Source organism: Epinephelus fuscoguttatus, linkage group LG7 (assembly GCF_011397635.1).
Source record: "Epinephelus fuscoguttatus linkage group LG7, E.fuscoguttatus.final_Chr_v1".
Classification (NCBI taxonomy): Eukaryota; Metazoa; Chordata; class Actinopteri; order Perciformes; family Serranidae; genus Epinephelus; species Epinephelus fuscoguttatus.
In genome coordinates this window covers 26,224,247-26,244,825 of record NC_064758.1, presented here as the reverse complement: position 1 = coordinate 26,244,825, position 20,579 = coordinate 26,224,247, and the positions used below count along the sequence as shown (strand labels likewise).

At 41.9% G+C, this 20,579-nt stretch overlaps 2 protein-coding genes across 3 annotated transcripts in view; both read left to right on the top strand.

The window, feature by feature from the left end:
- LOC125891967 (ERC protein 2-like) overlaps nt 1-4,325 on the top strand; it is a 187,722-nt gene extending 183,397 nt beyond the window's left edge. For both annotated transcript variants that reach the window (XM_049581599.1, XM_049581600.1), the window contains one exon: nt 2,994-4,325. In XM_049581599.1, coding sequence (XP_049437556.1) covers nt 2,994-3,053 — 60 coding nt within the window. In that variant the 3' untranslated portion in view covers nt 3,054-4,325. The remainder of the gene's footprint in view (nt 1-2,993) is intronic.
- A 2,795-nt stretch (nt 4,326-7,120) lies between these two features.
- Nucleotides 7,121-19,554, top strand: wnt5a (wingless-type MMTV integration site family, member 5a). Its single transcript, XM_049581336.1, has 5 exons — nt 7,121-8,170; nt 11,147-11,295; nt 13,613-13,860; nt 16,718-17,010; nt 17,611-19,554. The coding sequence occupies exons 2-5, from the start codon at nt 11,159-11,161 to the stop codon at nt 18,067-18,069; spliced, it is 1,137 nt and encodes a 378-aa protein (XP_049437293.1). The 5' UTR covers nt 7,121-8,170; nt 11,147-11,158; the 3' UTR covers nt 18,070-19,554.
- The last annotated feature ends 1,025 nt before the right edge of the window (nt 19,555-20,579 follow it).

Sequence of the window (20,579 nt, the reverse complement as noted above, 5' to 3'; positions counted from 1 at the left end):
TTTTTTATGCAGTTTTGAACGACATGCTATACTATGACGTTTTTATGCAGTTTTGAATGACATGCTATACTGTGACTTTTTTATGCAGTTTTGAACGACATGCTATACTGTGACTTTTTTATGCAGTTTTGAACAGCATGCTATACTATGACGTTTCATGCAATTTTGAACGATATGCTATACTGTGACTTTTTTATGCAGTTTTGAACGACATGCTATACGATGATTATTTTATGCAGTTTTGCACAACATGCTATACAATGATTATTTTATGCAGTTTTGAACGACATGCTATATTATGACATTTTTATGCAGTTTTGACCGACATGCTATACTGTGACTTTTTTATGAAATTTTGAACGACATGCTATACTGTGACGTTTCATGCAATTTTGAACGATATGCTATACTGTGACTTTTTTATGCAGTTTTGAACGACATGCTATATGATGATTATTTTATGCAGTTTTGAACGACATGCTATATTATGACATTTTTATGCAGTTTTGAACGACATGCTATATTATGACATTTTTATGCAGTTTTGAACGACATGCTATACTGTGACTTTTTTATGAAATTTTGAACGACATGCTATACTATGACGTTTCATGCAATTTTGAACGACATGCTATACTGTGACTTTTTTATGCAGTTTTGAATGACATGCTATACTATGACGTTTCATGCAATTTTGAACGATATGCTATACTGTGACTTTTTTATGCAGTTTTGAACGACATGCTATACTATGATTATTTTATGCAGTTTTGCACAACATGCTATACAATGATTATTTTATGCAGTTTTGAACGACATGCTATATTATGACATTTTTATGCAGTTTTGACCGACATGCTATACTGTGACTTTTTTATGAAATTTTGAACGACATGCTATACTGTGACGTTTCATGCAATTTTGAACGATATGCTATACTGTGACTTTTTTATGCAGTTTTGAACGATATGCTATATGATGATTATTTTATGCAGTTTTGAACAACATGCTATACTGTGACTTTTTTATGAAATTTTGAACGACATGCTATACTATGACGTTTCGTGCAATTTTGAACGGCATGCTATACTGTGACTTTTTTATGCAGTTTTGAATGACATGCTATACTATGACATTTTTATGCAGTTTTGAACGACATGCTATATTATGACATTTTTATGCAGTTTTGAACGACATGCTATACTGTGACTTTTTTATGAAATTTTGAACGACATGCTATATGATGATTATTTTATGCAGTTTTGAACGACATGCTATATTATGACATTTTTATGCAGTTTTGAACGACATGCTATACTATGACGTTTCATGCAATTTTGAACGATATGCTATACTGTGACTTTTTTATGCAGTTTTGAACGACATGCTATATGATGATTATTTTATGCAGTTTTGAACGACATGCTATACTGTGACGTTTCATGCAATTTTGAACGATATGCTATACTGTGACTTTTTTATGCAGTTTTGAACGACATGCTATATGATGATTATTTTATGCAGTTTTGAACAACATGCTATATGATGATTATTTTATGCAGTTTTGAATGACATGCTATACTGTGACGTTTCATGCAATTTTAAACGATATGCTATACTGTGACTTTTTTATGCAGTTTTGAACGACATGCTATATGATGATTATTTTATGAAATTTTGAACGACATGCTATACTATGACATTTCATGCAATTTTGAACGATATGCTATACTGTGACTTTTTTATGCAGTTTTGAACGACATGCTATATGATGATTATTTTATGCAGTTTTGAACAACATGCTATATGATGATTATTTTATGCAGTTTTGAACGACATGCTATATGATGATTATTTTATGCAGTTTTGAACGACATGCTATACTGTGACTTTTTTATGAAATTTTGAATGACATGCTATACTATGACGTTTCATGCAATTTTGAACAACATACTGTACTGTGCCTTTTTTATGGAGTTTTGAACGACATGCTATTCTATGTCGTTTTTTATGCAATTTTGAACGACATGCTACAGTAAGCATGAAGAAAACAGACATCAGTATCAGTCATTCATCCTGCTCTCTGTCCCCCCTCTACTGAGGAGACCTACTGTCTGCAGGTAATAATAGCAGTAAATGAGAGACCGGGGGACAGAGCGGACATGCTGAACACATGTATTGATAAAGTATTGGCTTTGCTGGCAGAGGTTTTATTGCACTTACTCACAGTAACAAGCGTAGTTGTTGTCAACTAGAGTAATCTTGAAGTTATATTCCCTTCATCTGCACCACGGCCTCTCTGCTGTTGTCTGACTTCACTCTGTTGTGTTTGTGTGTCTGTGTGTGTTTGTCTGTCTGTGTGTGTGTGTGTGTGTGTGTGTGTGTGTGTGTGTGTGTGTGTGTGTGTGTGTGTGTGTGTGTGTGTGTGTGTGTGTGTGTGTGTGTGTGCTGTGAGGAGGAGGTCAGCCCTGACATGCAGAGAACACGAGAGAGGCTGCAGCATGATGATACATGAAATTGAAATTTTTAAAAGTAACAATAAGAGCCGATTACGGCGGAGCTTATTATTATTATTGCAGCCTCGATTAAATTTGCCTCGGTCAGTTTAATACCCGGTCTCAGTACCAATCCCTGCCTGGGCCACCCAGAGGTTGCTTCTGGGTCGCATGTGACCCGCGGACCGCTAATTCAATAGGCCTGATTTAGAACATTCTTAAGGACCTCTGAAGGTTCGAGGAAGAAAATGGTCAACCTAAAGCTAAGGAAAAACTAAATATATACACTAGACCTGAGTGTCTTGAGTTCTCTCTGTCTATTACCAAGCAATGTTATCGTATGATGTAACCTTTAAGGAAAGTGAATTTCAAAACAATGTAAGATCATTGGCTAGATGATGCCTTTTTATATCCATGTGTGGATTTTAGCATTTGTTTTTCATTCTTTGTGGTTAACTTCTCATGCTAATTATTTTTTCTGAATGTTTCTTTCCACAGCTGCTTGTAGACCCAGGTACCAAGGGGTTCAAGAGCGTCAGCTGCAAGCAGGCACACTGAACCGGCCCATAACTCCTCACCATCATGACCACCAGACATACATATAAACGGATATACACATACTCCAGGACCCAGGTATTGTGGACCTGCTCAGCGCTCGGCCGGTCAGGAATTGTTCATCTTCCCGATGAGCATCATCTTTCTCGACAAATGCAGTGGCCCACTGAGGGTGGGTGAATGTCCCTCAGAGGACCATCAGTCATCAGTGTGGAGCTTCAGGATATTGGCAAGCGGTCCACTGCCTTCATTTCCCTAGCTGTTTTCAATAGACTGGGAGCTGGATTCACTTTACAGCACTGCGGTGCTACAGAGTTCTGGCTCCACATCAACCGACAATCACTCCACCACTGTCGACTACTGGTGCGGCTAAGCTGAGCCAGTGGAACCAGCCGTAAACTCATGCCAGTCCCGGACTGGTTTATGATGGCATGAATGTGTTTACTTCTGCAGCTAAATATCAGACTTTTGTAAATATAACAACATGGACCTCAAAATCCACAATCCACAGAGACCTTCTCAATGTACCGTGCCAAAGGAGACAACCCTGTCTGCTGAAACAAATTACTGAAATAGGACTGAATCATTCGGACTACCCAGTGAACCGCCCCAGTTACTCATTTCTTTGACTGTCTCCCACTTCCTGCCGAGAGATCAACAAGAAAAAGACAAATTTGGGCTTAAAGATGCCCTGCAAAAAGTTTGAGCATCAGCTTACACCTTCTCTAAAAATCAGGACCCTTATTAACAGGAAAGGAAACCCGGCTGACCTCGAATCAGCCAGCTTACTGTAAGAACAGTCTGTTTATACATTTCTCCTTGTGTTCTTTTAGCCTGCTGTGCGTTTGTTTAATGAACCAATATCATGTTCTGTTAGCTTTTCTACATCCGAAACAGTTTTGAGTGCCACTCTTCTTTTTTTTCTGAAGTTCTAACAGCTGTGTGTGACTTATTACGCTGACGAGCGATGTATTATTTTGTTGTCTCTTTGTTGATCCTGTGAATCTGAGTGGCGAATCTGTTTATAATGAAGTGACTTGCATCTTAAAGCACTGTGTCATTACTTTTTTCACTGTACTGGAGGCTGGTGATAATGTACAGTAGTGTTTTGATTCAACAGTATAACAGTGTTTCCATTTTGGCCCTGACCTAACATGTACAGTTTTTTGTACAGTGTGTGTGTGTGTGTGTGTGTGTGTGTGTGTGGTTTCATGCTGCTCTCATGATTGTGATGACTGTGAAAGTTTTGGGGGGGGGTAACGGTATTCACCCTTGACTGGTTCCACAGTGTTTTGCAGTGGTCAGCTTGTCTCTGTTGTTTGAATAAAAGTTGTTTTCACAAGAACTGCAACATGTGTTTTATCAGGAAGACAATAATGTGAACATTGACATCGACAGTGTTATTGGTAAAATTAAGTGCAACAATGGGTATTTTCACAAGATTAAAGTTTCACCACCGCTAATGGCAACTACAACAATAGACTCTTGCACTGCCCAAGAAAGAATTCTCCCCAGTTTTCATGGTCTACCAATTCTCTCTTTCTCTCTCTCTCTACTCTCCCTCTCTCTCGTAAACTCAGCCAGATGTTGCCCAGTTTTCTTCCTAGGGGAACACGGGGGGGTGGAGGAGGCAGGGAGGGGTAGTGAGGCATGGTGAGGGATCAGAAATGTGGCTGAGCATGTTTTAAGTGCTCTTTGACGCAGACGCAGCCTCCAGCATCCACCACGGTAACATTAGCTGGGAACAGAACTCTTGCAAGGTTTGCAGGCACTTCACACTCAATTCTGCCACAGGTATTCACGGTCACATGAAGAGTTACATTCCTGACGGAGATACACACTTCAAGAAAAAAAAAATGTGGCAAAATGATGGCTCTCACAAAAAGAAGCATTATGGGTAAATAATCTTGGGGGGGGGGGGGGGGGTTGAACGCAGCTGTATTTTTTTTAATACTGATCTTTTTTTTATTATTGACACACTTGAGGAGTTAGAATTACGTTTTTCATTTGCGATTCTGTTTTGTTTTTAAATGCACTGATACATTTATATTCTTCATTTATTTAAATAAGGATTGAGGGCATGGATGGATTACTGAACGGGCCTACCGCAAACAGGCCTAGGGGCCCAAAGTGTCAGGGGGGCCCCATTGGCCTTGTCCTGCAAAATGTCACTCAAATTAACACGTACCAACAAGGAAGAGACTCAAAATGACTGCAAAAACAGGCAAGAGAAACCCAGAGACACAAAAAAAATGGCTTTAAAGAGACAAAAAAAATACACACAGACACAGAACCACAAAAAATACACAATAGCTACAAATATACAATTTTTAAAAAAGGGGCAAAACTACGACTTAGTCTGTGAGTCACGCTCCTATGTAGGAAAGAATGTCACTCAAATGAACACGTACCAACAAGGAAGAGACTCAGAATGACTGCAAAGGAGCTACAGAGAGACACAAAATGACTACAAAACCGGTAAAAGAAACCCTCAAAGACACAAAATGACTACAAAAACAGGCAGAGACACAAAAGAACTGCAAAGAGACACAAAATTACCACAAAAACTGGTAAAAGAAACCCAAAGAGACACAAAATGACTACAAAAACAGGCAAGATAAGCCCAAAGAATCACAAAATGACTGCAAAGAGACACAAAATGACTACAAAAACAGGTAAAAGAAACCCAAAGAGACACAAAATGACTGCAGGGACACAAAATAACTACAAAAACAGGCAAGAGAAACCCAGAGATACAAAATAACTTTAAAAACAGGAAAGAGAAACCCAAAGAGACACAAAATAACTGCAAAGAGACGCAATAGAACTTTAAAAGAGAAACCCAGAGACACAAAAGAACTGCAAACTACAAAAATGCACAACAGCTACAAATATAACAGATACAATTTTTTTTAAAAAGGTAGCACAACTTTGACTATGTGAGTTGTGCTCCGATTTAGGAAAAAAATGTCACTCAAATGAACACATACCAACAGGCTGCAAAAGAACTGCAAAAATACACAACATGACTAAAAAAGGACTTAAGAGAGACAGAACCACAAAAAATGCACAACGGCTACAAAGATACTAAGATAACAGGAACAGTTTCAAAGAAGAGGCAAAACCATCACTAAGTCTGTGAGATGGAGGAGAGGCGGTGGGACGTGTTGCATATCAGTGCCCAGGGGCCTATTGTCTCCTAACCTGCCCATGGCTTAGGGACTCAGACTGATTTTCAATGAGTCCATAGATGAACAGCATAAGGCTGCCTGCACTTGACTAAGACTACAAGATCAGAATCATAAATATGTCTGAATGAATTTCTGTCCCCCTCTCTTTCTCCTCCCTCACCTGAGGCATGTCCTTATTTGGGCATACAGCCAGATATCCAGGTGACTGCCCCCTGCCATTTAATTTAGCACTGTTTTACTCCTTTTACCGACTGTTATTCTATCTCTATTTCCTCAATCCACGTGAAATTCCGTCCTGCGCAATTGAAAATAACACGGCTTTCACCCTTGAGTGGCTTCGGCGTGCACACGGTGAGAAATCCACAGTGACACACGTGAAGCTATTAAACACTTTGCCCTCTGACACTCATCATCGGGTCGGTTGAAAAATATCGAACTGTAAGCCGGGCGGATTCCTGCTGCATGTTTTGAGATAATGTACCATAAAATAATAATTACCGTAATGACCGTAATGCTCACAGGCCTTCAGGTGATGAGAGCAGCCTGTATAAGCACACGATACGGACCTGCTTGTCTTGATTTTACTGAGTGGTAACTCGATCTGCTGCCAGTGAAAATCCTAACTCTGCTCTGGTATGGATAGGGTAATAGCCCCGGGTGCTTTATAAGTTTATTTTAGGTAATAGAGACGCTTGTTTTGTTACAGCCTGTTCCGCCCTTCTCTCCCTCTCCCTCTCTCTCTCTCTCTCCCTCCACAATTTCACCTACACTCAAATTCCTTGCTCCTTGAAAGTTGGTGACTGGAAGGAGAAAAAAGGGATTTGAGGAGTAACGCGAGGCGCATGCGCCATCTGAAGGTTTTGCGCTGCGCATCCATGCTGCAGTGTGCTAGTTTGTGAGAGGAGGCGACTGAAGCAGGTGAGAGGGAGAGAGAAAGAAAAAGGGCAGAGAGAGGGAGGGATAGTCGGTGATACTTTTCTGCACTTGAACACACACAGGCACACACATACGGTGTGGGAGGACGACAGACTCGGAGCCTGAGCAAAAGCCGCTGTTGTTCACACGCTGTGCTCTTTTCCTCCCCCTGGCACCGTGCGCGCTCGCCAAGCCGCACTGTTTGGAGATAGTCCGCGCGGAAAGTTTTTTGGAGCATACTGTCTGGAGCCGATTAATTGTGGCATCTGTTTGGTTTTTTTTTTCTTCTTTTTCTGCGAGGCGGATGACTTACTTTTTTGCATGTGAGAACTTTTAAGTCGAGCAGAGGAATTGTCAAAGTGGTGTTTTGCACAGAATGGAAGGTAAATTGACAAGTCGTTTGTGGCGAGGATCACCGTGTGGATCTTTCTGCAGGTAAAACGCGCTATGACCTGAGCGTGTGAGCGGCTGGATTTAACGCACAGAAAACAAGGTTGTCCATGTTTTTGCTTTGACATAGTCTAGCTATAATCTGGGACAGTTTTTTACTTGGATAGGGACTATAAAAGTAGGCCGCTTTCAATTAGAAGAGAATCGACAATCCGACGTTTCCGCCAGTTGGCACTTTGGGCTGCCGTAGATGGTTTTATTTGTTAATTCTTACCGCAAAGTCACGCACTGATTCGTTAAAGGAACTGATCCTATCCTTACACTGTCTTTGGACATTTTATATTCCCGCTGCTTCCTACGAGCCCTCTAAACTGTTTGGCGCACGGAGCGCATTCACTGATTGTTCACCAAAACACCAAACCTGAAGAACTCTGAGCTTTTTAGCGTCTCCTCTGTCCTCAAACTCCAGCCAAGCACTTACCAAGAAATCCGGATAAAACGACGAGACTTGTCTTCACCGCAGAGGAAAGGGAAATCTTAAATCCACCTGGCCTGCTGAAGGATTATTGGTTTGATATCGTCTGCAGAAAGTGGATTACAACTTCTAACGGGCTGTGCTCCCTGGTGAGTAACCTCCAGGTCTCCTGGTTCACTCACTTTTCCATGCAGCCGCAGTTTATCTTAAAGAGTGGAAAAATGCGTGTTTCAGTGGGACCTCTCTGGACTAGTGCTGCGTCTTGGATGTGCACAAAAGTTCTTGACAGATGTGATGTGTGAAACATGCTTCCCCCCTCACTGCAGTGACTGTGACCCATATGTCAGGATCATCTTGGATAAATTATGAATTCAGCCAAAAAATCACCATAAATTATTTGTGTGAAAATGCATAGAAATAGCCTGCTTTCTGTTTCCATTGTTAACGGTCCCTATTAACAGTCAGGCAACTTTCTTTGTGCTGCTTCGCCTCATCAAATCCTTGTACCTGGCTCCCTCTCCTGGTTTTTTTAAACAACAGGACACACAGTGAAAGAGTGGCATCATTTTTGCGCAAATAAATGCGGGTAATATTTCACTCATTAGTCAGTAAATTACAGTGCCATGCAGCTTGGGAAAAGGGGACATTTGTTTTATTAAATTGCACTATGATTTACATTTTTTCCTTCACAGCTATACCCCCCAGAAAAAGCTGAAATTCATTGTCACCATGCATTTTAACCAGAGGCTTAAAGATGCAGGCTATACTGTGAATAAAGTGGTTTAAAAATATCATTAAAAGTTGTCATAATTGACACCCCTAATGATTTCCCCTGCACATTTCCACAATACCTTGTTGCTAAGATTATTCCAATTTAATTATATTTGATTGCAATAATACTCTAGATGGCCAAATGTCCCAGCCAGAGAAAACCAAAACTGAAAAAAAAGACTCAGGCATACATCTGAGCAAAAGGTGAAATAATTCAAGAAGGTTTTTCCTTATTAAAAAATTAGCTTTTTCTTTCTCTAACTCTCATGTTTAATGTAAATCGGTTGAGTCCCATAAAAGCCTCTGAAATGATTAATTGCAGCAGCAGCGCCCGATGTTTTATCATCCTGACGACGGTATTCTAATTGCTCTTTTCCTGAAATTTGCCCAATTTGATGCCATTTTTACCGACAGAAATCTGCGAGGTAGTCGTCAATCACCCACTGAAGTCCCACTGAATATTTCACTCGGGTCAAATCGTTTGCAGGGGTCACGGAGCGCAGGATTTACGCAGCTTGCAGCGAGGATGCCAAGTGCAGGAATGTATAGCCTATTTGAGTTTAAAAAACCAATAATGAAGTTATATGTGGCGTGGAATAGCTGCAGCTCCGACCTCACAAATTACTAAATGTTAATTAAAAAAAATAAAAGCCTCTTGTCGTTGTCTCTTACAACAATAATACTGTTCTCCACTCTGATTGGCTGAGAGTCTGTTGTGAAATGTCAGATAATTGCAGGCACCTGTGGCTCCATGACAGTAAATTTAAATCTGCCTGTGCAGAATGCAAAATGTGTGTCACCCCAGCTGCTGATGAACTCTACTGCTTGGCGCAAAAACATATTTAATTGTAGAATGTAATTATGCGTAAATTAAAATCCATATTTCAAACCCGCTTCCTGGCGCGCGGAGCAGCTCCAATTAGCTGCTTTAAAATCAGTGTAAACCCGCCGCCCTGTGCGGATTATTGCTTTAATTTATGTGGAAGAACTGCGAGGAACATAACATAACCTCTCCAACTATTACTGCAGCAGCACTCAAACTGAAAGCACATGCTGGCATGTGTGCGTGCGTGCGTGCGTGCGCGTGCTGGGTGAGTGATGGTGAACTTGGCCTTGTGTTTAATGAGTATTAGGCAGGGCCCAGGTCTCCACGACTCAACCCTGGAAAATAACGCAGCGTGACAAATTAGAGCTGCTCTGAGTCCCAAAATTCACACACGGCCCAACTGGAAGGCTGGCACATCGGTTAAACTCGCAAACGCAGGGATAATTATTTTAACTTATTTTCTGCCTACATAGCAGCCAAACTATATCAACAAAGACACGCCGTTGCCTGCAGATAATTGACTTTTTATTTTTTCCTTTTTAATTCCTTGTAGTTTTCGTTAGGCAAAAAGGCTGCACAGTATAACCAGGCCAAGGCCATCATCCGCTGACGTGGCTCCTCTCTGTCCGATCCACAGTCAATTAATAAATATAAAAATTAATTTCCATATAATTATAAACCGGCTATTTGTCAAATTACTTATTTAACAGCTACATGTATCACAGCTCCAGAGGAAAAACGATTTAAAAATCAATTTTTTTCCACGTTTTGTGTTAATATTCCTGACAAATCTCATTAAAATGTTTTTTAATTAACGAATACATTTTATTATTATTTTCAACGGATTTTTCCTAAGTACAAAACTGAGCAAAATGAAACCTTGTCACCAGGGGCAAATTCACTCAGGCCTGCCACAGATTGAAAATGAACCAGTGTAGATAAAAAAATGTATATATTTTAAAAGTAAAAATGCGATCATAATCCTTGGTTAAAATTAAGGCATTTTTAGTTTTTAGTAAATATGTAGGCTCAAATGGATTTAAAATGAGGCGCACACACTGTCAGTCTGTCTGATGAGGCCTGTCTCTCTCTCTCTCTCTGTCCATCTGTCTGTCTGTGTCGTCGTGTGTCTCCTTCTGAATAAAGTAAACCGTCAGGAATGTGTCTAGCTGGAGTTTCATGGTCATTGTGTCTTCCCCGGCTGCACGTCTATCAGTCTTATGTGAATCACACTCAGACCTGCTGCCAAATGACTGCTCTGCTGTGCTGATGGCCTCGGGGCTCTCATCACACGCACACACACACGCACACACACAAACACAGTGCTGTCTGCATGCAAAAAGGAGAGTTTAGATATGCAGGCATACAGCTGAAAGAATTCTTTCTGCATTCCCTTCATACATTTTGACATCACAGCTATCAGTCTTTTTCTGTGTTACACACAATAAAAGTTGTGTCAGGCAAACATCCAGACAGACAGACAGACAGACGGACTGACAAGCATCCTTTTTCCTCTCTCCTCCCACAGATCGTCGGCAGTATGAACCTGGGGTTGGGATGTGTGCGTCGGCCGGTTTGCTGGCCCTTTGGCAGCCTGTTGGACTCCAGACACTGTGTCTTTGCCCTCACGCTCCTCACACTCCTCATGCAGGTGGTGGTGGGGGCCAACTCATGGTGGTATGCATTCATTTTCCCTCCATACGAGTGTGTCTTAAATGTGTGTGCGGTGCGTTTACTCGTGTTATGGTCAGCGGAGATTGTCAGCTTTTAAAAAGAATTTTTTTCCCCCTCTTTACACTCATAGATGAGTCACATTTGTGAGTGGAGCAGCAGAGTTTTAAAAAAAGACATGAAAAAAGCCACAGATTAAGGGTAATATTGATTTTTTTTGTTAGTGTTTATATTTGTCTTTTACTTAGTTTCAGAGTCAATTTCAGGCCTGTGTGTGAGAGTGTGTGTGCGTGTTTGCTAAGTAAGCCTCCTCAGCTTCAGTTGCACCACATATGAAGTAACACAACATGCTGACTGTAGCACATTAGCTTTTCAGGAAGGACCTTTTTTCTCCCTTATTTTCTTTCTTCGCATATTGCCAAACCAAAATTATGAATATTATAGAAAACATAGAATGCTGTGGTTTATGAGTTGGCGTCCAAATATGTGCAAACACGAACACCGTGTGTGACTCTGTGTGTGTGTGTGTGTGTGTGTGTGTGTGTGTGTGTGTGCAGACACACATCCTGCTGCTATTAGAAAAGTCTATATTTGAGCATGCTGCACTTAAACACACAGAGTGCTCCTGATAGGAGGAAAATACTGTTTACGAGTCACCGTAGAGGCACTACTTAAAGCAAATCACAACTCTTTACATCCTGTGGCTGTTTCTGTGTTTTTGTCTAATTGTGCACTTGTGTATAATTGTGTATCCCAACATAAGTGCTTGTAGAAGAACATGGGGCATTTACAGTAAACCGACACTTTGTGTGTAAGATTTTTCCTTGGTTCAAATGAGCAGATCAAAGCCAGTGGTGACATCAAACGGTGATGGCCTAATTATATGAAAATAACAATTTAAACATTTAAACTGAAGAGGATATCTACAGATAAACATTTTAATGGGCTCAGCTCAGTAGGCGACTACGTTTAAGTTTAAATAATGAGTTGAATTTACCAGCTGAGGGCTCGCACATTTACCAGAGACCCTATGGAAGCTGAGTTCAGGGCCCAAACTGTGTGTGTCTTCCAGTTTCCTATTTGAGAGGACACACAGGTGTGAATGATTTAGAGTGTCGAAGCGGTGGGCCTGCTGACTGCGAGTGTGGTGTGTGTGTGTGTGTGTGTGTGTGTGTGTGAGAGACACTGCGTCAGCCTGCATGTCTGTGTATGTTAATTTTTTTTCTTTCCATGTGTTTATGTGTGTACGTATATGTTGTGTGTATTCAGTCTGCGCTCCCTCGCTGCTGACTTCCCCCAGTCGATCAGGTTACACTGGGGGCTAATTGTCTTTCTCTTAGGGCTCAGGGATGGGCTGCTCTAATTGTCCTGTGGCCTGGAACCAGATGCTCATACTAGTGTTCCTCTCTCTCTGTCTCTACTTCTCTCTCTTCTAATTCTAATTTTACTTATTTTTCTCTCTCTCTTACACAACATTGAACGAAACTGCTAAATGAAATGATCAGATTTTTCCTATGTGATACTGTGAAAAAAGGTATGCAAGTTTCACTGCGAGTTATCCACATGGTGCGCTGAGTTGGTGCGAGGAACCAAGAAATGCACTTAAGCGTAAAAGTCAAAAAAAATTTATTTTTTTTTAAATTGGCGTAGTGTGTTTTTAGTTATTTAAATGCTATGCTTTAAAGCAGTGCCTCCAAACCTGGGGCTGGGACTCGGGACCACTCCGAGGGGTCACAAGATAAAGCTGAGGGATGTGCTCGCTTTTAAACAGCGTAATAAAGCAAAAACACATTTATGAACACAAATTAAATAAGATTTATTTTCAAAATGAAACCAACAGAGTGGGGGGGCATCACTCTTAGATATAATATGCAACCTGTGATGAGGGGTCACAAACAGACACTGCTCAGGTTTTAAAGAATTACAAGTAAAAAAAGTGGCAATCTCTGCTTTAAGACACTAAACACATAAAACCCAGCATGTTAGTGTCAGATTTGCTCTTTGTTTTGCCCTTTTTATTTTATGCACTCTTTATTTTACTCTATCTTCTCCTTTGACTTTAAATTTTCCTCATCATTCCCTCCCTGACTCCTCTCTGTTGTATGTTTTTTGGCCCGAAACAGCACATGACTTGTAGTCAAGTGTCTTTAAGAGACCTCATTCCGATAATTATCACAGCTTCACCCATGAGAGGGAAAAACAAATCAAGTGAAATGAGCTGTTGGTTTTTAATTTGACCTGAAAACATTCATACATTTGTGTCATAATGCCAAATGAGTAAAAACAACTGCATTATGTGCCCCCCCCAACCCCCCTCGTCCAGGTCTCTGGCCATGAACCCTTTACTGATCCCAGAGGCCTACATCATCGGTGCCCAGCCTCTGTGCAGCCAGCTGGTGGGCCTGTCGCCGGGCCAGAAGAAGCTGTGCCAGCTTTACCAGGACCACATGCAGTACATCGGTGAAGGTGCCAAGACAGGCATCAGAGAGTGCCAGTACCAGTTCAGACATCGGCGCTGGAACTGCAGCACGGTGGACAACTCCTCTGTTTTCGGAAGGGTCATGCAAATCGGTAAGAAATGTGGCAAAGGATGTATTTTTTAAATTTTTTTTCACAGTATATTCTTAGAAACATTTACATGAACACACAGGAGTTGTGTGTTCATAAATACCAACGTGTACACTGTGCATATTCGCCGCTGCTGTGTCTCTCCTTTCTTCATTCTCCCTCTCTCTCTGATTCACTGACCCTCTTTGTGTGTTTGTGAAAGTGTGTGTGTGTGAAATGTATGGGGCTGTTGATTCTCAGCAGCTGTGTGGAGGGAATAGTTGGTGGGTGAGGTTGCTGGATAAATCACATGTGGCTTTGGCCTGCTAAACCAGCTCCCGACATGGAGCAGGAGGGAGGCAGAGAATCTGCTTTTCCCCTGATGAATGGGAGACAATCTAATCTAGTTTTACACACACACACACGCACACACACGCGCACACACTGTGGAGCTGGACTGTAGCTGCCCTGTATTTACAAGTAATGGGAGTGGAGTGAGTGTATGCACCAATATATCACATTGTCAGAGATTAAACTGTCTGTCTCTGTGTGTGTATGCGTGTGTGCACGTACACGCTGCGTGCTCGGATCTCTTATAGAAAGTTCAAGAGCTTTACAATCCTCTCTTAGTGATCCCCACTCTTGGATCCTATCATTTAACATGGTTTGTTTTAGTTTTCTTTGGATGGGAGCCCTCACCTCAGGGGCTAATGTAAAGGTGGTTTACCGTTTATTGATCATAACTCTCAAGCTGAATTACAATGAATCTGCGTGATGTCGGTGTTGTGATCGCAGCAGAGTTACAGCAGGCTTAACGGGATGGGAGGCAAATGTCAGCGCTTGTGTTGCTTACATTTTGGAAATCTTTCAAATTCCTCTAAAGTAACGCATGCAGACGGGTTGGCATTTTGTTCACGTTGGCACTCTTTAAAGGGTCAGTTCGCCCAAAATTCTTTAAAAGAAAAAACAAGAAACACATTTCTCACTTATGCACGCATTTGTCTACATTATGAGAGATCCATTTCTGCGATTTTTGCTCTCACTCTGATGCAATTAATGGAATAAATAGTGGATGGAATTTCGTTTGTGGTGTTCACAGCTATAAAAATAACCTTTTAATGCGCTCAACAGCAACTTGCGTTTCCAGTAATAATGTTCCCATTACTCTGGATGATCCACAGAACACACTGTCAACAGTTTTCTCGACGACTATTTTTAGTTAGAAAGTAGTTCCAACAAAAATGGATCATACAGAGGTTTGCAGATGATCCTGAGTAACCAGGGCAGTGTTTTCGGAAAGCAAATATTTTAAATGTAATGTTGTGAGCACCAAAAACTAAATTTTTCTTTTTTTGTATTTAGTTTTTAACAGTATTTTTTTTTAAATTTGGGTGAACCAGCCCTTTAATTCGCTGTACTTGCGAGCATATCCTGCATGATGCGTGCGCCTGTGTTTTTACGCTACTCTTGGTGATTCTGCCTGTCTCTGTCTCTGGCGCTGCTGACTCCCTCTCCACAGATCAGTCTTCATAGAAACCTCATCAGCAGCCGTTCTCCCATTCCTCTTCTCCCTCCCCAACATTGCTCCCATCTCAGCCCACTCCGGGCCAAGTAAACATGTCCTCCCCTCTCAGGCTGTCTATCTGAAAGCTTGTCTTTCTGTCCGTCCGTCTGCTGGCGGAGGACACTGCTGGTGATTTAAAGCTGAGCTCCAGGGGGTGCTGGCGTGGTTGCGTTCAGACCCTCTCCCCTGCCTGGCTTGGCTCGCTGCAGGGTGGGGTACAGGAGAAGGGAGGCAGCAGTGTGGGAGACGACAGTTTGTCTGTCCACAGGTCCACTATTAGGCCAATATCCTCGGGCTGGATTAAAACTTGTATTAGACTAATAAATCCTCCGCTCTCTCTGATCACCTGTGCTCCTGCCAGAGTTTCCCACCGGAACACTTTCCAAAACGCTTTCTTTGTTCATCTTTTTTTCTTCTCCGTCATTGTCTATTTTCGCCTTTTGTGATATTAGCTGCGTGCGTGTCTCCTTTTCCACTTTGCTTGCTTTTTTTTTCTTGAATGTCTTTTTCTTGACTTATCTCTTTAGTCGTATTTTCTTTCTCCTCCCTCATCTCCCGCTCTCTGTCCATCTGTTATTGTCATTATAGCACGCTCTCTAAAGGTTTGGCCCAGCAGGTATATGAGCTGTGCATTTTTATTTTGTAGCAGCCCCTGTCTTTAGTGTCAACACGCAGCCTCATAGTTTGGTCGGCTGTTTCTTCTTTAAGTCGCTTATCTCCTCATCTCGATTTTCTCCCCTAGTCCATGGCTTTGCACAGAGGTAGTAATGGATTGGTGAGAGCAAAAAAAAAAAACTGCTTATGTGTATTTTTTTTTAATTTTTTTTTTTTTTTTTGAACTCCCTACCTCTTGTCTCTATTGAGGAAATGCTGAGGGAGTTAATGAGCAATGGCTCCAGGAGCAGTCAGACATGACAGATAAAGCAAAAGAACTGATGTCACTTTGAATTTGGGTGAAATGGTCGCTTCTTGTTAAGGAGCATCCCTGTCACTGGAGGGCGCTCTCTCTCTCTGGCTGAAGCCCAATAACAGCAAACCAGATTCCACCGTTCAACATGTTGGTGATGAGGAGCCTGCAGCACTTGGCTGAAGTGCACTGTAATCTTAAATGTATGGTCAGTGTTGTCATATGACATCACATTTCCTAACACTGCACTAAGTCTTAAAGCAGAATGACAGTGACACACTCAATATAAAATAAATATACAACCAAGAAGGGAAGCGGTGAATGGTTGTGCCAAATGATAAATGTTCCTCATTTACTCTGTTTCTCATTGTGTGAAATGTGACATGATGTTCCCGTCTGTGTGTCTGCAGGCAGCAGAGAAACAGCGTTCACTTATGCCATCAGCGCAGCTGGGGTGGTGAATGCGGTGAGCCGTGCCTGCAGAGAGGGGGAGCTCTCCAGCTGTGGGTGCAGCCGTGCGGCTCGCCCCAAAGACCTGCCGCGAGACTGGCTGTGGGGTGGCTGCGGAGACAACCTCAACTACGGCTACAGGTTCTCCAAGGAGTTCGTGGACGCACGCGAGAGGGAGAAGAGCTACGCCAAAGGCACATATGAGAGCGCCAGGCTGCTGATGAATCTTCACAATAACGAGGCTGGAAGGAGGGTAAGTCACTGGAGTTATACGCACACACAGATCTTAAGATGTCATCAGATAAGAGGGAAGCAGGGGGATATAAACTGCAGGCCCTAGAATGAGACCAACCAGTGATAGAAAGAGCAGGAGGAGCTGGAAGTGAGACAATCCAGGTCAATCAGATAGGTCTCCGCTGATCATCTGTGTAACAGCTCTGTCAGCTCTCCCCTCCTGAGGCTTTGATCTGTGGGGAGATGGAGTCATTGGAGGCAGCTCTGGGGTTTCTTTTCCTTTCCAAACATCTTGAAACCACCTCAAAGGAAACGTAATGCCAGATATCTGTTGCCAGGCTGTTCTCTTTCAAGTAGGACAAATGAGTGGACAACGTTTTATTCTATGCACTATTGGAGACATGGACAGGATCATTCGGCCCTTTATGGCGAAGTGATGCCTTATGAGCTCATGAGCAGCACATTGTGCAAATATTTATGCAGACAGGTCAAATAAGAAATATGAAACATGTGTCGCTTGGACTGCAGTTTGTCACATAAGAATAAATGTTTTTGCAAGTTCTTCATCTGGTTATTAATCCAGTTATTTCATCTCTTTCCCCCGTCTCCCCACCCTCAGACGGTGTCAGACCTTGCCAACGTGTCCTGCAAGTGCCACGGGGTATCAGGCTCCTGCAGCCTGAAGACCTGCTGGCTGCAGCTGGCTGACTTCCGCAAGGTGGGCGATGCGCTGAAGGAAAAGTATGACAGCGCTGCTTCCATGAAGCTCAACTCGCGTGGAAAGCTGGTGCAGATGCACAGCAAGTTCAACGCTCCCACGAGCCACGACCTGGTGTACATCGAGCCCAGTCCAGACTACTGCCTGAAGAACACAAGCACGGGCTCCCTGGGCACTGTGGGGCGCCTTTGCAACAAGACGTCGGAGGGCATGGATGGGTGTGAGCTGATGTGCTGCGGCCGCGGTTATGACCAGTACAAGGCCCAGATAGTGGAGCGCTGCCACTGCAAGTTCCACTGGTGCTGCTACGTCAAGTGCAAGCGCTGCACCAAAATCGTAGACCAATTCGTCTGCAAGTGAGAAGCGGAGTGTTGCCTGTGTGTGTTTGCTTGCAGATGATGGGCATACATCTGTGTGTATTCGTGAGCAGAGGAGCAAAGGAGCTGAACACAGAGAGAGAATGGAAGAAAGAAACTATATAAATTATATTTATAGAGTTAAACAATTATGCCATTGCAAAAAGACTGACTTTTTTTCAAAAAAAAAAAATCTTATGTCTTCAGAAACTGAGAGTATCGTGAAATATTTATTTTAAGATTGTTGTGTTTTATTTTGGCCCAGTCATCACCAGCCAATTTTAACCTATTCAAGTGCCTAAAACGGGCTGGAAATCTTCCCCCCCACCCAACCCCCGTCCTTTTTTATTATCAGAAAATGTCATGTTTCTTGTCAGATGGGTCACACTGATCGAGAAATTGGACTGCGCTTCCAATTTCCTAAGAAGAGTAGTGTTTTGTATTTTGTGGCATAGTTGAATAAGAGGTCCTGGTTTGTTGTTTGAGAGTGATTGTGTCGAGAGGAGAACGCCTGTGTGCCGTAGTCGTGTATGGATGTGTTTTCATGGGCCCAGTCCCAAACCAGCCTTCACATCCTAACCGGAGTCTACTTGTCCCCTCTCACCACACGTAGAGTAAGGAACACTGTCGGTTCATGCAAGTCCTTGGAATACAATGGGTACAAAAAGAGGGCTGTTTTGGGGATTGGGCCATTTATTAAGCTGTCCCAGAAGCCTTAGAGTTCCCCAGGTGCTGCAACAAGCCCTCCACCATTATGCACTTTGATACAGAGGCTTAAACCTGTCTGTGCGTGTCTGTTCAGCTGTTTTTTTACTACAGTGCATCAGCAAATATATCAATATTATAGCCTACATTCTTTTCCATATTAATTCAGATTATCCATTTAACATTATTCTACAATACTTAATATGGTTTGAATATATATGGGCAATGTTGTGGTTACAGTGGTGAAATATTCCATGTTCTGTGTATATAGTATGTCTATCCAACCAATCAGTAAACTGTATTTATTTCCTTTAACCAGATCCTCCTCTAAGCTTTAAACAGAAAGGCATCTCCATTATAGATCAACATTTAGTCGGACATCCTCAAGCCTTGAAGTCACCTTTTAAAAATTTACTTTCTCACTAATGCGGCTCTTCACTGTTTTTTGTTGTTTTTTTTTTGTAAAGGGAAATGCACCTTATTGTTTCGACACAAATTGTTCCTTCTCACTCATGTTCAGCTTTACTGTTAGACACATATATACGTCACAGATGTTCAGATTTTTATCGTCACCACAGATTTCCAGTACCACTCAGTTAAACCGCTCACTATCCCTGTGATGATTCTCAATAGACAGACTATTTCCTACCAATCCAAACATGTATATTTATAAGCTTCTCCATGAATTTGAGGTTTGTTAATGTGTTATAGCTGATATTTTGTTACTTTTTACAAATTGGCTCAATGCTCTACTTTGTTTCAATAAATATCAAATGTAAAACCAGCAGAGGAGTATACTCTTAGCGTTTGTCCAAGTCTTGTTTGTCTGTGCCAAGTTTTTGTTTTTTTTTTCAAATCCCTTGACATAAACCATTTCCTTTCTACATTTATATTACCAAATAACATTCTCTACTTGAAGGACCAGTGTGTAGGATTTAGGGGGATATATTGGCATAAATGGGAATATAAAATTACAAGTATATTTTCTTTAGTGTATAATAATCTGAAAATAAGAATAATTGTGTTTTTGTTATCTTAGAATGAGCCCTTTATATCTACATCAAGAGTGGGTCCTTATGATGTTTTTACAGTGCCCCAGAGCAGTGACGGATTCAGGATGTTTGAAGGGCGGGAGTGAAAAGGAAAAAAGGGCACCTACTGCATGACATGGGGACAAGAGGGCAGTCAAAAGGGTACATCTGCTCGTTTTCATCATTCAAGAGGGCAGCTGATAGGGCACATCCTCTCATTTTCACCACTCAAGAGGGCACTTTTGCACAGCGTTTTCAACTGAGGCGGTTGAAAACTGACTAAAAAACACTGGCTTCATAACGGTCCTGACACATTTTTGTGTTTTTGCGTTGGCCACCACGGTTAGAAGCCTGCAACAAGCAGCGTCGGAAAAACACTAATTTGTACTGAGAAACTCTATTCAGTGTTTTTCCTACTTTGAATCACCAGATCTATTTGTTTTGGAGAGGAAGAGACCTCTGCCAATAATTCCACTCCCGGTGAAAACCTCCTGGATGTCTGGATCTGGAGTTTTAAAGAAAAAGGTGAGCAGACATTAGAACGTGGCGGGCGAGCCGACATGTCAAACAGCATTGCCGATCAATTGATTTATAACCTGAAACTGCTTTGTTCAATGTTTTCACGGGTTTTAATCACCTGGTCCATTTGTTGTTGTGAGGAAGAGACCTCTGCAGATAATTCGGCTCCCAGTAATAACTTCTTGGACAATGAACACTGAAGGAATTCTAACCAGGAGAAGTTTCAGCTGGTTGCACTCTACAATTGTCTAGATGGCAC

What these genes read in the sequence shown, in the direction of transcription:
- wnt5a (XM_049581336.1), top strand. Translation starts at nt 11,159, where the DNA reads ATGAACCTGGGGTTGGGATGTGTGCGTCGGCCGGTTTGCTGGCCCTTT. An exon ending in CGGAAGGGTCATGCAAATCG is followed by an intron (nt 13,861 to 16,717) that starts GTAAGAAATGTG and finishes GTGTGTCTGCAG; the next exon opens with GCAGCAGAGAAACAGCGTTC. An exon ending in ATAACGAGGCTGGAAGGAGG is followed by an intron (nt 17,011 to 17,610) that starts GTAAGTCACTGG and finishes CCCCACCCTCAG; the next exon opens with ACGGTGTCAGACCTTGCCAA.